Consider the following 18,371-nt stretch of genomic DNA (forward strand, 5'->3'; position numbering starts at 1 on the left):
ATCAGTGGAATGTTACAGAAAAAGACCCTGTAGTGTTCTCATAAATAAATAAACAAACAAATTAATGTGTCCCTCCAAGTGTTTGTTCACTTGTAGCTCAGAGGAATGTGAGAGCGAATCAGTGTTAAAAGTGAAAAAAAAAAAAAAAGTTGGTGCAAAGAAATAGAAGAAAAATTTAAAAGTAACAATTATGGACACACGGTTTTAAAAATGAAAATTGCCTTAGAACAGTCTGCATTGTTTAAAATATGTATTTCAAAGTAAAAAAAAGCACAGTCTGTTGGCTTCCTACTCCATCATTCATTCTCTCCCTCAGTCATTTAACTCTAATTTTATTCAAAAACACTTTTGCTTCTAGCCAAAGAACTGCATTTCATAGCCTCCCTTGCAGGTCCACGGGGCCATGTGAATAAGAGAAGGGTAATGAGATGGACGCCATGATAAGTTTCCCAGGAACTCTCATTAAAAAGAGAGACTGTTTCCATTTCTGGTCTTCCTTCCTTTGTACTCCAGCAGGGAAGTCTTGGATCATGAAATAAATTTAAGAATGTCAGAAGAGAAAACTTTACTTTGATAAAAATAAATAAATAAGTAAAGTATCAGTTATACTTCCATAAAAAATAAATTATGAATATTAGATTTTAAAAAATGAATGGCAGAACAGAAAGCAGGAAGGAGCACCAGTCCTATCTGAAATGAGAGAATCACCAGACCATCCCTAGACTGCCTTCTCCTGCATTTATTTTGTGAGATAGAGAAACAAAACTTTACCTTAAGCTAATGTTATTTCGGATTAAATTCCCCTGAAAGTAGCTCTTAAATTAATAAGCACCCTCGACATGCCAGGGTTAGTTCATGTAAAAAAAGGCAGTTGTAACAGCAGAGAGTCGTGGCAGCCATATAAGGATATATCATTTTTCTTCAAGCTCTCTGCCACCACATGAAAGAATAATCTCACGAAGGGATGCGTGTGTGTGTGTGTGTGTGTGTGTGTGTGTCTGAAGTCCATGCGCACACCTCTTTCTCTACTCCAAGCTTTTGGAGGCACAAACTAGCCCTATATTTAGGGAGAAGAGAAAGCCTTTGATATACATGAGTCTGATTTTAAACTGGACAGGAATGAGTCTTTATCATCAGAATGAGACTATTCTTTTTAAAAACATCCTTATTGGAGTATAATTGCGTTACAATGTTGTGTTAGTTTCCGCCGTATAACAAAGTGAATCAGCTATACGTATACATATATCCCCATATCCCCTCCCTCTTGCGTCTCCCTCTCACCCTCCCTATCCCACCCTTCTAGATGCTCACAAAGCACCAAGCTGATCTCCCTGGGCTATGCAGCTGCTTCCCACTAGCCATCTATTTTACATTTGGTAGTGTATATATGTCCACGCCACTCTCTCACTTCATCCCAGCTTCCCCTTCACCTTCCCCATGTCCTCAAGTACATTCTCTACGTCTGTGTCTTTATTCCTGTTCTGTCCCTAGGTTCTCCAGAACCTTTTTTTTTCTTTTTTTTAGATTCCATATATATGTGTTAGTATGAGGAATTTTTCTCTTTCTGACTTACTTCACTCTGTATGACAGACTCTAGGTCCATCCACCTCACTACAAATAACTCAATTTCATTTCTTTTTATGGCTGAGCAACATTCCATTGTATATATGTGCCACATCTTCTTTATCCATTCATCTGTTGATGGACACTTAGGTTTCTTCCTTGTCCTGGCTATTGTAAATAGAGCTGCAATGAACATTGTGGTACATGACTCTTTTTGAACTGTGGTTTTCTCAGGGTATATGCTCAGCAGTGGTATTGCTGGGTCATATGGTAGTTCTATCTTTAGCTTTTCTAGGACCCTCTATACTGTTCTCCATAGTGGCTGTATCAATTTACATTCCCACCAAGATTGCAGGATGGTTCCCTTTTCTCCACACCCTCTCCAGCATTTACTGTTTGTAGATTTCTTGATGATGACCATTCTGACCCGTGTGAGGTAATGCCTCATTGCAGTTTTGATTTGCATTTCTCTAATGATTAGTGATGTTGAGCATCCTTCATGTGCTTGTTGGCAATCTGTATATCTTCTTTGGAGAAATGTCTATTTAGGTCTTCTGCCCATTTTTGGATTGGTTTGTTTGCTTTTTTGATATTGAGCTGCATGAGATGCTTGTAAATTCTGGAGATTAATCCTTTGTCAGTTGCTTCATTTGCAAATATTTTCCCCAATTCTGTTGGTTGTCTTTTCATCTTGTTTATGGTTTCCTTTGCTGTGCAAAAGCTTTGAAGTTTCATTAGGTCCCATTTGTTTATTTTTGTTTTTATTTCCATTTCTCTAGGAGGTGGGTCAAAAAGGATCTTGCCGTGATTTATGTCATAGAGTGTTCTGCCTATGTTTTCCTCTAAGAGTTTTATAGTGTCTGGCCTTACATTTAGGTCTTTAATCCATTTTGAGTTTATTTTTGTGTATGGTGTTAGAGAGTGTTCTAATTTCATTCTTTTACATGTAGCTGTCCAGTTTTCCCAGCACCACTTATTGAAGAGGCTCTCTTTTCTCCATTGTATATTCTTGCCTCCTTTACCAAAGATAAGGTGACCATATGTGTGTGGGTTTATCTCTGGGCTTTCTATTCTGTTCCATTGATCTATATTTCTGTTTTTGTGCCAGTACTATACTCTCTTGATTACTGTACCTTTGTAGTATAGTCTGAAGTCAGGGAGTCTGATTCCTCCAACTCCGTTTTTCTTTCTCAAGGTTGCTTTGTCTATTCGAGGTCTTTTGTGTTTCCATACAAATTGTGAAATTTTTTGTTCTAGTTCTGTGAAAAATGCCATTGGTAGTTTGATAGGGATTGCATTGAATCTGTAGATTGCTTTGGGTAGTATAGTCATTTTCACAATGTTGATTCTTCCAAGCCAAGAACATGGTATATTTCTCCATATGTTTGTATCATCTTTAATTTCTTTCATCAGTGTCTTATAGTTTTCTGCATACAGGTGTTTTGTCTCCTTAGGTAGGTTTATTCCTAGGTATTTTATTCTTTTTGTTGCAATGGTAAATGGGAGTGTTTCCATAATTTCTCTTTCAGATTTTTCATCATTAGTGTATAGGAATGCAAGAGATTTCTGTGCATTAATTTTGTATCCTGCTACTTTACCAAATTCATTGATTAGCTCTAGGAGTTTTCTGGTAGCATCTTTAGGATTCTCTATGTATAGTATCATTTCATCTGCAAACAGTGACAGTTTTGCTTCTTCTTTTCTGATTTGGATTCCTTTTATTTCTTTTTCTTCTCTGATTGCTGTGGCTAAAACGTCCAAAACTATGTTGAATAATAGCAGTGAGAGTGAGCAGCCTTGACTTGTTCCTGATCTTAGAGGAAATAGTTTCAGTTTTTCATGACTGAGAATGATATTGGCTATGGATTTGTCATATATGACCTTTTTTATGTTGAGGTAAGTTCCCTCTATGCCTACTTTCTGTAGGGTTTTTTTTTTTTTAATCATAAATGGGTGTTGAATTTTGTCAAAAGCTTTTCTGCATTTATTAAGATTATCGTGTGGTTTTTATCTTTCAATTTGTTAATATGGTGTATCACATTGACTAATTTGCATATATTGAAGAATCCTTGCATTCCTGGGATAAACCCCACTTGATCATGGGGTATGATCCTTTTAATGTGCTGTTGGATTCTGTTTGCTAGTATTTTGTTGAGGACTTTTGATTCTATGTTCATCAGTGATATTGGCCGGTAGTTTTCTTTTTTTGTGACATCTTTGTCTGGTTTTGGTATCAGGGTGATGGTGGCCTTGTAGAATGAATTTGGGAATGTTCCTCCCTCTGCTATATTTTGGACGAGTTTGAGAAGGATAAGTGTTAGCTCTTCTGTAAATGTTTGATAGAATTTACCTGTGAAGCCATCTGGTCCTGGGCTTTTGTTTGTTGGAAGATTTTTAATCATAGTTTCAGTTTCAGTGCTTGTGATTGGTCTGTTTATATTTTCTATTTCTTCCTTGTTCAGTTTTATAACATTGTGCTTTTCTAAGAATTTGTCCATTTCTTCCAGGTTGCCCATTTTATAGGCATAGAGCTGCTTGTTGTAATCTCTCATGATCCATTTTATTTCTGCAGTGTCAGTTGTTACCTCTCCCTTTTCATTTCTAATTCTTTTGACTTGAGTCTCCTCCCTTTTTTTCTTGATGAGTCTGACTAATGGTTTATCACTTTTGTTTATCTTCTCAAATAACCAGCTTTTAGTTTTATTGATCTTTGCTATTGTTTCCTTCATTTCTCTTTCATTTATTTCTGATGTCATCTTTATGATTTCTTTCCTTCTGCTAACTTTGGGTTTTTTTGTTCTTCTTTCTCTAATTGCTTTAGGTGTAAGGTTATGTTGTTTAATTGAGTTGTTTCTTGTTTCTTGAGGTAGGATTGTACTGCTATAAACTTCCCTCTTAGAACTGCTTTCGCTGCATCCCATAGGTTTTGGGTCGTCATGTTTTCAATGTCATTTGTTTCTAAGTATTTTTTGATTTCCTCTTTGATTTCTTCAGTGATCTCTTGGTTATTTAGTAGTGTATTGTTTAGCCTCCATGTGTTTGTATTTTTTGCAGTTTTTTTCCTGTAATTGATATCTAGTCTCATAGCATTGTGGTTCGAAAAGATGCTTGATATGATTTTAATTTTCTTAAATTTACCAAGGCATGATTTGTGACCCAAGGTATGGTCTATCCTGGAGAATGTTCCATAAGCACTTGAGAAGAAAGTGTATTCTATTGTTTTTGGAAGGAATACCCAATAAATATCAATTAAGTCCATTTTGTTTAATGTGTCATTTAAAGCTTGTGTTTCCTTATTTATTTTCATTTTGGATCATCTGTCCATTTGTCAAAGTGGGGTGTTAAAGTCCCCTACTATGATTGTGTTACTGTCGATTTCCCCTTTTATGGCTGTTAGCATTTGCCTTATGTATTGAGGTATTCCTCTGTTGGGTGCATAAATATTTACAATTGTTATATCTTCTTCTTGGAGTGATCCCTTGATCATTATGTAGTGTCCTTCTTTGTCTCTTGTAATAGTCTTTATTTTAAAGTCTATTTTGTCTGATATGAGAATTGCTACTCCAGCTTTCTTTTGATTTCCATTTGCATGGAATATCTTTTTCCATCCTCTCACTTTCAGTCTGTATGTGTCTCTAGGTCTGAAGTGGGTCTCTTGTAGACAGCATATATATGGGTCTTGTTTTTGTATCCATTCAGCCAGTCTATGTCTTTTGGTGGGAGCATTTAATCCATTTACATTTAAGGTAATTATCGATATGTATGTTCCTATGACCATTTTCTTAATTGTTTTGGGTTTGTTATTGTAGGTCTTTTCCTTCTCTTGTGTTTACTGCCCAGAGAAGTTCCTTTAGCATTTGTTGTAAAGCTGGTTTGGTGGTGCTGAATTCTCTTAGCTTTTGCTTGTCTATAAAGGTTTTAATTTCTCCATCGAATCTGAATGAGATCCTTGTGCGGTAGAGTAATCTTGGTTGTAGGTTTTTCCCTTTCATCACTTTAAATATGTCCTGCCACTTCTGGCTTGCAGAGTTTCTGCTGAAAGATCAGCTCTTAATCTTATGGGGATACCCTTGTATGTTATTTGTTGTTTTTCCTTTGCTGCTTTTATTATTTTTTCTTTGTATTTAATTTTCGATAGTTTGTTAATATGTGTCTTGGTGTGTTTCTCCTTGGATTTATCCTGTATGGGACTCTCTGCACTTCCTGGACTTTATTTCCTTTCCCATGTTAGGGAAGTTTTCAACTATAATCTCTTCAAATACTTTCTTAGGCTCTTTCTTTTTCTCTTCTTCTTCTGGGACACCTATAATTCAAATGTTGGTGCATTTATTGTTTTCCCAGAGGTCTCTGAGACTGTCCTCAGTTCTTTTCATTCTTTTTTCTTTATTCTGCTCTGTGGTAGTTATTTCCACTATTTTATCTTCCAGGTCAGTTATCTGTTCGTTAATCTCAGTTATTCTGCTATTGATCCCTTCTAGAGTATTTTTAATTTCATTTATTGTGTTGTTCATCATTGTTTGTTTGCTCTTTAATTTTTCTAGGTCTTTGTTAAATGTTTTGTATCTTCTCCATTATATTTCCAAGATTTTGGATCATCTTTACTATTATTACTCTGAATTCTTTTTCAGGTAGACTGTCTATGTCCTCTTCATTTGTTTGGTCTGGTGGGTTTTTACCTTGCTCCTTCATCTGCTGCATATTTCTCTGTCTTCTTATTTTGTTTAACTTATTGTGTTTGGGGTCTCCTTTTCCCAGGCTGCAGGTTTGTAGTTCCTGTTCTTTTTGGTGTCTGCCACCAGTGGGTGAGGTTGGTTCAGTGGGTTGTGTAGGCTTCCTGGTGGAGGGGACTGGTGCCTGTGTTCTGGTGGATGAGGCTGGATGTTGTCTTTCTGGTGGGCAGGGCTGCTTCCAGCAGTGTGTTTTACTGTGTCTGTGAACTTATTATGATTTTAGGCAGCCTCTCTGCTAATGGGTGGGGTTGTGTTCCTGTCTTGCTAGTTGTTTGGCATGAGGTGTCCAGCACTGGAGCTTGCTGGCCGTTGGGTGGAGCTGGGTCTTAGGATTGAGATGGAGGTCTCTGGGAGAGCTCTCGCCTATTGATATTACATGGTGCCGGGAGGTGTCTGGTGGTCCAATGTCCTGAACTCGACTCTCCCACCTCCGAGGCTCAGGCCTGACCCCCAGCTGGAGCAGCAAGACCCTGTCAGCCACATGGCTCAGAAGAAAAGGGAGAAAAAAAGGAAATAAAGAAAAAAAATAATATAAAAAAGGTTTTTAAATTAAAAAATATTATTAAAATAAAAAAAGTATAAAAAAAAAGCAGGGAGCAACCAAACCGATAAACAAATCCACCAATGATAACAAATACTAAAAATTATCCTAAGATAAACATAAAAATCAGAAACTAGTCAGTCACATACAGCAATCCCCATGTCTACAGTTGGTCCCAAAGTCCACCTCCTCAATTTTGGGATGATTCCTTGTCTATTCAGGTATTCCATAGATGCAGGGTACATCAAGTTGATTGTGGAGATTTAATCCGCTGCTCCTGAGGCTGCTGGAAGAAATTTCCCTTTCTCTTGTTTGTTTGCACAGCTCCTGGGGTTCAGCTTTGGATTTGGCCACGCCTCTTCATGTAGGTTTCCTTCTGGCATCTGTTCTTCACCCAGACAGGAGGGGGTTAAAGAGTGGCTGATTATGGGGCTCTGGCTCACTCAGGCTGGGGTGACGGAGGGGTACAGAATGAGGGGTGAGCCTGTGGTGACAGAGGCTGGCATGATGTTGCACTAGCACAAGGTGCACCTTGTGTTCTCCCGAGAAAGTTGTCCCTTGATCATGGGACCCTGGCCGTGGTGGGCTGCACAGGCTCCCAGGGCCGGAAGTGTGGATGGTGACCTGTGCTTGCACATAGGATTCTTGGTGGCTGCAGTAGCAGCCTTAGCGCTTTATGCCCGTCTCTGGAGTCTGTGCTGATAGCTGCATCTCGCGCCCACAGAATGAGACTGTTTTAGTAACAAAAGCCATGCAAACTTAGTGGACAAGGGTGAGAGACAATTAAGAAAGCTTTCTACCAAGTGGGGAATGAGGAATTCAACAGAGCACAGGGGGTATCGGTTATATGAAGAATTAATATGCTTTGTGTTCATGGTTCAAGAAGCCCAGCTCCTCCATTATGTTGGTTACACTAGACTGGTTTTCCGTTTCTAAACAGAGTCCATAGGGTATCTCTTACCCACAGTCTTCTTCTGGAGACATGCAAACACATTCAGATCCCAACTGTTTTTGTCCTGGTTGACAGTGACCTTTTAAGCGTGCCAAGGTATCTGAAACAAAAGAAAATGAAGATAAGAACAATGCACAGCATGGATTTCAAGTGATAAGTTTGAATTTAGGAGAAAAGGCAGTGGTGAAATGTTCTCATTGATCTTTTGGAGTTAGAGCATTCATTTTGGCTTTTCCAAATATGTTGTCATGAAATAGTCCATCGGAAAGGTCCTTTCTAGCTCTAGGAGCTGTCGTTTTCCAACCTAGAACTGCTACTAAGTTCAGAGAACTAAAGAAAATGGAATTGGTGAAATTTTTGCTCATTTGTTTTTCAAACATTTATTGAGCGACTATGGTTTCCCAGCAGTGCCATAGGTTCTGGGGATAGTGGGTTGAGAAAAATTTGACCCAGATCCCATGCTCTCAGAGCTTCTAGTCTTGTGGAGCAGACAGACATTAATCAAGAAACCACACTGTACACATAGAATTGCTGCTGTTATTAGTGCTATTAAAGAGAAAGCATATAATCAAGAAAATTGATGTAGCCAGGAAGGTTATGAACGGTAAAATGGGAAGAGAAAAGGGAGTGTGTTTGAAGCAAAGGCAATAGCAGGCATAAACGTGCTCAAAAGAGAGATAATGTGTGACTTTCTTGGAACTGTAAGAAAGCCAGGGAAACAAGGGCATGGAAAAGGTACAGCCAGAGAGATGGCTGTGTGGCAGACTGTGTAGGGTCATAAAGGGCTTTCAAAGGATTTTTGTCTTATTTTATAAGGAGTGGCAAGTCTTTGATAGGTTTTAGCAGGGGGTGGTGTGACAAAATCAGGTCTGGATTTGGAAAAGAAATTAATTTTGGCTTATCTGTGGAGAATGAATTTGGAGAGGCATGGTAGTCAAGGGCGTAGACAATTTATGAGGTTATTATAGTAGTTTGGGTGAAAGAGAATGGTAATTTGGACCAAAGTGCTAGAGGTAGAAATGGAGAGAAGTGGATGAACTTGAGACATTTTAAGCACATAAAATGGATGATATTGCATATTGTGGGTACGTTATGAGAACTGTCAAGTATAATTCTTAGGTTTATAGTTTGCATAAGAGAATAGATATTGGTGCCTTAACTGAAATAGAAAATACTAGAAGATGTTAGTTGTAGGGAAGCTATGGTGATGACTCAAGAATTCCTCTCTGCATATGTTGAATTTATAGTCTCTTTAAGACAGCCAAACAAAATAGACACATAGGAATTTGAATATTCAAGTCTAAAACTCAGTGGAGAAGTCTGTGATAAAGATTTAAATTTGTTATTAGCCTATAGGGGAATCATTGATGCTATGGGTATGGGTGAGATTCCCCAGCAGGAGAGTGTAGCATGAGGTGAGGGGACAGATCTGAGCCTTGAGGAACTCCAACATTTAAAGTCCATGCAAAGGGATTAACCAAGATGGCGGAGTAGAAGGACGTGCTCTCACTCCCTCTTGCGAGAGCACCAGAATCACAACTGGCTGCTGGACAATCATTGACAGGAAGACCCTGGACTTCACCAAGGAGGACACCCCACGTCCAAGGACAGAGGAGAAGCCACAGTGAGACGGTAGGAGGGGCGCAATCAGAGTAAAATCAAATCCCATAACTGCTGGGTGGGTGACTCACAGACTGGCGAACACTTATACCACAGAAGTCCACCCACTGGAGTGAAGGTTCTGAGCCCCACCTCAGGCTTCCCAACCTGGGGGTCCGGCAAAGGGAGGAGGAATTCCTAGAGAATCAGACTTTGAAGTCTAGTGGGAATTGATTGCAGGACTGTGACAGGACTGGGGGAAACAGAGACCCCACTCTTGGAGGGCACACACAAAGTAATGTGTGCATCGGGACCCAGGGGAAGGAGCAGTGACCCTGGGGGAGACTGAACCAGACGTACCTGCTGGTGTTGGGGGGTCTCCTGCAGAGGCGAGTGGTGGCTCTGTTTCACCGTGGGGATAAGGACACTGGCAGCAGAGGTCCTGGGAAGTTCTCCTTGGCGTGAGCCCTCCCAGAGTCTGCCATTAACCCCACCAAAGAGCACGGGTAGGCTCCAGTGTTGGGTTGCCTCAGGCAAAACAACCAACAGGGAGGGAACCCAGCCCCACCCATCAACAGTCAAGTGGATTAAGGTTTTACTGGGCTCTGATCGCCACAGCAACAGGGAGGGAACCCAGCCCCACCCATCAACAGTCAAGTGGATTAAGGTTTTACTGAGCTCTGACCGCCACAGCAACAGTCAGCTCTACCCACCACCAGAGCCTCCCATCAAGCCTCTTAGATAGCCTCAACCACCAGAGGGCAGACAACAGAAGCAAGAAAAACTACAATCCTGCAGCCTGTGGACCAAAAACCACAGTTACAGAAAGACAGAGAAGATGAAAAGGCAGAGGGCTATGTACCAGATGAAGGAACAAGAAAAAACCCCAGAAAAACAACTAAATGAAGTGGAGATAGGCAACCTTCCAGAAAAAGAATTCAGAATAATGATAGTGAAGATGATCCAGGACCTCGGAATAAGAATGGAGGCAAAGATTGAGAAGATGCAAGAAATGATTAACAAAGACCTAGAAGAATTAAAGAACAAACAAACAGAGATGACCAATACAATAACTGAAATGAAAACTACACTAGAAGGAATCAATAGCAGAATAACTGAGGCAGAAGAACGGATAAGTGACCTGGAAGACAGAATGGTGGAATTCACTGCTGCGGAACAGACTAAAGAAAAAAGAATAAAAAGAAATGAAGACAGCCTAAGAGACCTCTGGGACAACATTAAACGCAACAACATTCGCATTATAGGGGTCCCAGAAGGAGAAGAGAGAGAGAAAGGACCAGAGAAAATATTTGAAGAGATTATAATCGAAAACTTCCCTAACATGGGAAAGGAAATAGCCACCCAAGTCCAGGAAGCGCAGAGAGTCCCATACAGAATAAACCCAAGGAGAAACACGCCGAGACACATAGTAATCAAAGTGGCAAAAATTAAAGACAAAGAAAAATTATTGAAAGCAGCAAGGGAAAAACGACAAATAACATACAAGGGAACCCCCATAAGGTTAACAGCTGATTTCTCAGCAGAAACTCTGCAAGCCAGAAGGGAGTGGCATGAAATACTTAAAGTGATGAAAGGGAAGAACCTACAACCAAGATTACTCTACCCAGCAAGGATCTCATTTAGATTTGATGGAGAAATCAAAAGCTTTACAGACAAGCAAAAGCTAAGAGAATTCAGCACCACCAAACCAGCTCTACAACAAATGCTAAAGGAACTTCTCTAAGTGGGAAACACAAGAGAAGAAAAGGACCTACAAAAACAAACCCAAAACAATTAAGAAAATGGTCATAGGAACATACATATCGATAATTACCTTAAACGTGAATGGATTAAATGCCCCAACCAAAAGACATAGACTGGCTGAATGGATACAAAAACAAGACCCATATATATGCTGTCTACAAGAGACCCACTTCAGACCTAGGGACACATTCAGACTGAAAGTGAGGGGATGGAAAAAGATATTCCATGCAAATGGAAATCAAAAGAAAGCTGGAGTAGCTATACTCATATCAGATAAAATAGACTTTAAAATAAAGAATGTTACAAGAGACAAGGAAGGACACTACATAATGATCCAGGGATCAATCCAAGAAGAAGATATAACAATTATAAATATATATGCACCCAACATAGGAGCACCTCAATACATAAGGCAACTGCTAACAGCTATAAAAGAGGAAATCGACAGTAACACAATAATAGTGGGGGACTTTAACACCTCACTTACACCAATGGACAGATCATCCAAAATGAAAATAAATAAGGAAACAGAAGCTTTAAATGACACAATAGACCAGATAGATTTAATTGATATATATAGGACATTCCATCCAAAAACGGCAGATTACACGTTCTTCTCAAGTGCACACGGAACATTCTCCAGGATAGATCACATCTTGGGTCACAAATCAAGCCTCAGTAAATTTAAGAAAATTGAAATCATATCAAGCATCTTTTCTGACCACAACGCTATGAGATTAGAAATGAATTACAGGGAAAAAAACGTAAAAAAGACAAACACATGGAGGCTAAACAATACGTTACTAAATAACCAAGAGATCACTGAAGAAATCAAACAGGAAATAAAAAAATACCTAGAGACAAATGACAATGAAAACACGACGACCCAAAACCTATGGGATGCAGCAAAAGCGGTTCTAAGAGGGAAGTTTATAGCTATACAAGCCTACCTAAAGAAACAAGAAAAATCTCAAGTAAACAATCTAACTTTACACCTAAAGAAACTAGAGAAAGAAGAACAAACAAAACCCAAAGTTAGCAGAAGGAAAGAAATCATAAAGATCAGAGCAGAAATAAATGAAATAGAAACAAAGAAAACAATAGCAAAGATCAATAAAACTAAAAGTTGGTTCTTTGAGAAGATAAAAAAATTGATAAGCCATTAGCCAGACTCATCAAGAAAAAGAGGGAGAGGACTCAAATCAGTAAAATCAGAAATGAAAAAGGAGAAGTTACAACAGACACCGCAGAAATACAAAACATCCTAAGAGACTACTACAAGCAACTTTATGCCAATAAAATGGACAACCTGGAAGAAATGGACAAATTCTTAGAAAGGTATAACCTTCCAAGACTGAACCAGGAAGAAACAGAAAATATCAACAGACCAATCACAAGTAATGAAATTGAAACTGTGATTAAAAATCTTCCAACAAACAAAAGTCCAGGACCAGATGGCTTCACAGGTGAATTCTATCAAACATTTAGAGAAGAGCTAACACCCATCCTTCTCAAACTCTTCCAAAAAATTGCAGAGGAAGGAACTCTCCCAAACTCATTCTATGAGGCCACCATCACCCTGATACCAAAACCAGACAAAGACACTACAAAAAAAGAAAATTACAGACCAATATCACTGATGAATATAGATGCAAAAATCCTCAACAAAATACTAGCAAACAGAATCCAACAACACATTAAAAGGATCATACACCACGATCAAGTGGGATTTATCCCAGGGATGCAAGGATTCTTCAATATACGCAAATCAATCAATGTGATACACCATATTAACAAATTGAAGAATAAAAACCATATGATCATCTCAATAGATGCAGAAAAAGCTTTTGACAAAATTCAACACCCATTTATGATAAAAACTCTCCAGAAAGTGGGCATAGAGGGAACCTACCTCAACATAATAAAGGCCATATATGACAAACCCACAGCAAACATCATTCTCAATGGTGAAAAACTGAAAGCATTTCCTCTAAGATCAGGAACGAGACAAGGATGTCCACTCTCACCACTATTATTCAACATAGTTCTGGAAGTCCTAGCCACGGCAATCAGAGAAGAAAAAGAAATAAAAGGAATACAAATTGGAAAAGAAGAAGTAAAACTTTCACTGTTTGCGGATGACATGATACTATACATAGAGAATCCTAAAACTGCCACCAGAAAACTGCTAGAGCTAATTAATGAATATGGTAAAGTTGCAGGTTACAAAATTAATGCACAGAAATCTCTTGCATTCCTATACACTAATGATGAAAAATCTGAAAGAGAAATTATGGAAACACTCCCATTTACCATTGCAACAAAAAAGAATAAAATACCTAGGAATAAACCTACCTAGGGAGACAAAAGACCTGTATGCAGAAAACTATAAGACACTGATGAAAGAAATTAAAGATGATACCAACAGATGGAGAGATATACCATGTTCTTGGATTGGAAGAATCAACATTGTGAAAATGAGTATACTACCCAAAGCAATCTACAGATTCAATGCAATCCCTATCAAATTACCAATGGCATTTTTTACGGAGCTAGAACAAATCATCTTAAAATTTGTATGGAGACACAAAAGACCCCGAATAGCCAAAGCAGTCTTGAGGCAAAAAAATGGAGCTGGAGGAATCAGACTCCCTGACTTCAGACTATACTACAAAGCTACAGTAATCAAGACAATATGGTACTGGCACAAAAACAGAAACATAGATCAATGGAACAAGATAGAAAGCCCAGAGATTAACCCACGCACCTATGGTCAACTAATCTATGACAAAGGAGGCAAAGATATACAATGGAGAAAAGACAGTCTCTTCAATAAGTGGTGCTGGGAAAACTGGACAGCCACATGTAAAAGAATGAAATTAGAATACTCCCTAACACCATACACAAAAATAAACTCAAAATGGATTAGAGACCTAAATATAAGACTGGACACTATAAAACTCTTAGAGGAAAACATAGGAAGAACACTCTTTGACATAAATCACAGCAAGATCTTTTTCGATCCACCTCCTAGAGTAATGGAAATAAAAACAAAAATAAACAAGTGGGACCTAATGAAACTTCAAAGCTTTTGCACAGCAAAGGAAACCATAAACAAGACGAAAAGACAACCCTCAGAATGGGAGAAAATATTTGCAAATGAATCAACGGACAAAGGATTAATCTCCAAAATATATAAACAGCTCATTCAGCTCAATATCAAAGAAACAAACACCCCAATCCAAAAATGGGCAGAAGACCTAAATAGACATTTCTCCAAAGAAGACATACAGACGGCCACGAAGCACATGAAAAGATGCTCAACATCACTAATTATTAGAGAAATGCAAATCAAAACTACAATGAGGTATCACCTCACTCCTGTTAGAATGGGCATCATCAGAAAATCTACAAACAACAAATGCTGGAGAGGGTGTGGAGAAAAGGGAACCCTCTTGCACTGTTGGTGGGAATGTAAATTGATACAGCCACTATGGAGAACAATATGGAGGTTCCTTAAAAAACTAAAAATAGAATTACCATATGACCCAGCAATCCCACTACTGGGCATATACCCAGAGAAAACCGTAATTCAAAAAGACACGTGCACCCGAATGTTCATTGCAGCACTATTTACAATAGCCAGGTCATGGAAGCAACCTAAATGCCCATCAACAGACGAATGGATAAAGAAGTTGTGGTACACATATACGATGGAATATTATTCAGCCATAAAAAGGAACGAAATTGAGTCATTTGTTGAGACGTGGATGGATCTAGAGACTGTCATACAGAGTGAAGTAAGTCAGAAAGAGAAAAACAAATATCGTATGTTAATGCATGTATGTGGAACGTAGAAAAATGGTACAGATGAGCCAGTTTGCAGGGCAGAAGTTGAGACACAGATGTAGAGAATGGACATATGGACACCAAGGGGGGAAAACTGCTATGAGGTGGGGATGGTGATGTGCTGAATTGGGCGATTGGGATTGACATGTATACACTGATGTGTATAAAACTGATGCCTAATAAGAACCTGCAGTATAAAAAAACAAACAAAACAACTAATACTAAACTTTCATTGGGTTATTTGTATGGAAATATGTTAATATAAATGTTTCAGACATTACATGAAATTTCTAAAAATCTTATATTTGTCTTTGTATGGAAATATGTATGGAAATATGTTAATATAAATGTTTCTGACAGTACATGAAATTTCTAAAAATCTTATATTTGTATTTGTATGGAAATATGTATGGAAATATGTTAATATAAATGTTTCAGACATTACATGAAATTTCTAAAAATCTTATATTTGTATTTGTATGGAAATATGTATGGAGATATGTTAATATAAATGTTTCAGACATTACATGAAATTTCTAAAAATCTTATATTTGTATTTGTATGGAAATATGTATGGAGATATGTTAATATAAATGTTTCAGACATTACATGAAAAAAAAAAAAAAAAAAAAAAGTCCATGCAAAGGCAGGAGCCTGCCAAAAATAGAGGGCAGCAGTCAGAGAGGTAGAAGCTAAACCAGACAGCGTTGTGTCTTGGAAGCCAGGGAAAGAACGAATGTGCAGAAGAAGGTCAACACTGTTGAATGCTGCTGAGAGGGCAAGGCAGATGAGGACCAAAATATTACCTATTCTGTTTAGCAATATGGATGTCAGTGACAACAATTGTGTGAATGGATTTGGGGGGATAATGGCTTGAAAGTCAGATTTTTCTTATAAGAATAATCAATGAAGAAATGCAGCTCCCAAATGTAGCTATTTATCCCTGCATGATATTCTAGATATTAGGATGTTATGTGGGAAAAAAAAAAAAAAAAGGAATGAAAACAGCAGTAGTCCCCTATTAGTGGGAAAACAGACATTAATCAAACAATCATAGTGATGGGTTTATAATTAAAGGCAGAGATAGGTATTTTAAAGAAATACAGTTCCAGGAGATCATATCACCAAAAAAATCCAACTGAGAAATATAAGGAAGATCTATAAGGAAATGATGCTTGACCTAAGATGAGCAATTGAATAGTGTGTATGAGAGGAAGGGAGATTAAAGTAGAAGGAAGAACACTTGAATATATTATACGGAAGGGGAAATCTTGGTTATCTTTGCTTATGTTCAGGCTCATCCAGAGAAGCTTTAGACTGGTTGAATTAAACCTGGAGCTGACATCCTGAGCCTCCTGTATGAAACACAGTCTAGTCCCTGGACTGGATCTGACTAACCAGGCATCCGCAGAACCACAGTGGCCTCTGGAAGCAAGTAATTGTCAAAGGAGGGCTGTAGGCAGGTATATCAGGTAGGAGGTTTGGTAGGGAAGGAGGTTTATGTTAGAGGCAAAAATAAAGATTTAGAAAATTGGTAGGTTTTCTTCTTTGCTGCTATGCATTTCCATTCCCTATTATTACCCTCTGTTAGGACCCTCATTCCATCTGGTGAAATTTGGCTCAGAACTTTCATGAACATGGAGACCTATAGCTGCTGGTAAGGTCTCAGATACTAAGATTTCCATTGACATGGGCTCGTTTTTTTTTGGTTTCTGTGTGGCTATGCCTCTTTGGCTTTTATAAATAAATCCACGCTTAGGTCAGGGAAGGACCCTAAGCTATACATTGTTTCCAAAGAGCATCAACTTTCAAGCACACAGAGCATTGTTCCCTCCCTACCAATTTGACATTATCAATGATAACCTGCAAGGACTCTTTGCTCCCTCACTAAGCGTCAGGTGGAAGCCCAAACTGGCCCTCAGCTGCCCATGCTGCCTGCCCTGCACAGTTTGTGACACAGAAATGAGAACATTGCGATTTTTAAGTGCTGAGGGCAAGGGGATCTTCCAGAGGTGTTGATTTCTTAGAGGAAGGGAAAAAACTAACAGTGGAAGTGTGCAGCATCTCATTTCTTCAGGAAGCAAAATTCTTTTTCACGTTGAAAGAATTAAAAGTCTTCCTGGCCAACCAATGACCTGAAGTCTGTTTATCACACAGCTCCTTCCACATTGACAGGAAAGAGTGTTCAGTTTTATTGATGATTTTCTTTCTTTTTCTGTGACTCCCTTCATTGGTCTTCCTGCCAACGTTGTTGAGAGAAAGTATATGAGATGGGATATTACTTTCCTTTATCTCGATGTAGAACATTTCATTATCTCCCAGTTTGGATTATAATTTTAATTTCTTTTCCAAACATGGAGACATGCGTGCATTTGCGTATGTGTGTGTGTGTGTGTGTGTACATATGCTGTTATTTTTTTATAAAGAGGAGGATGCTACCTAAGATGCCCAGAGGATCTTAACTCTCTAAACTCTGTGGTCCCCAAATGCATTCATACCTCTGACATATATGATCAGGAGTCGAGTGAAACCAAGCCACAATACTAATCTGAAGTTCTCACAAATTTCCATGTGGTCTCTCTATCAATAGTTTTAAGGTTATATAATCGGTTAAGTTTCCCCTTTTCCTTCACACATGGTAAAAGCCCAGAAGAGGATAAAGAAGGTAAGATGGCAGAGAGCTTGAGGAATTATCAGAGCTGCTGCACAGTTCTTGTTTGACCCAAACTGTCTGACTTTGGGTCTAATTTAGCCTCTCTGTGCCTTTGGTTTTTTTTTTTTTTAATTTTATTTATTTATGGTTGTATTGGGTCTTCGTTTCTGTGTGAGGGCTTTCTTGAGTTGCGGCAAGCGGGGACCACTCTTCATCGCGGTGCGCTGGCCTCTCACTCTCGCGACCTCTCTTGTTGCGGAGCACAGGCTCCAGACACGCAGGCTCAGTAGTTGTGGCTCACGGGCCTAGTTGCTCCGCGGCATGTGGGATCTTCCCAGACCAGGGCTCGAACCCGTGTCCTCTGCATTGGCAGGCAGGCTCTCAACCAGTGCGCCACCAGGGAAGCCCTGGTTTTTCATTGACAAAATAGGCTCAATCATATCTGAGCTCAGAAAGATCATCAAGGATTCTCTGATTAAAAATGAGACATTACTTGAAAAAGCATGTTGAGAACTTTGGAAGATATGAATTAGTAGAAGCTCCCTTAACTGTCCTCCAAGTAACCAACAGGCCAGACTAACCAGGGTGTTCAGCTGCTCCATGCCAGCTGCCTGTCTAACACTGAACTGCAAGCTTTACAGGCTCCTCTCTGCCACAGCTTCACACTTCTGCCCTCACCAGTCCAGCTATACACTTACCAAGAGTCAGTTTGGTTTGTTT

General features: G+C 38.9%; 1 protein-coding gene across 1 annotated transcript in view; it reads right to left on the minus strand.

Annotated features, from left to right (window-relative positions):
• Positions 1–18,371, minus strand: part of C6 (complement C6) — a 97,831-nt gene that overhangs the window by 18,221 nt on the left and 61,239 nt on the right. Inside the window, exon 16 of the mRNA XM_057540347.1 lies at positions 7,796–7,886. Within this exon, the coding sequence (XP_057396330.1) occupies positions 7,796–7,886 (91 nt within the window). The remainder of the gene's footprint in view (positions 1–7,795; positions 7,887–18,371) is intronic.

Source organism: Balaenoptera acutorostrata, chromosome 2 (assembly GCF_949987535.1).
Source record: "Balaenoptera acutorostrata chromosome 2, mBalAcu1.1, whole genome shotgun sequence".
In the NCBI taxonomy this organism is placed as follows: Eukaryota; Metazoa; Chordata; class Mammalia; order Artiodactyla; family Balaenopteridae; genus Balaenoptera; species Balaenoptera acutorostrata.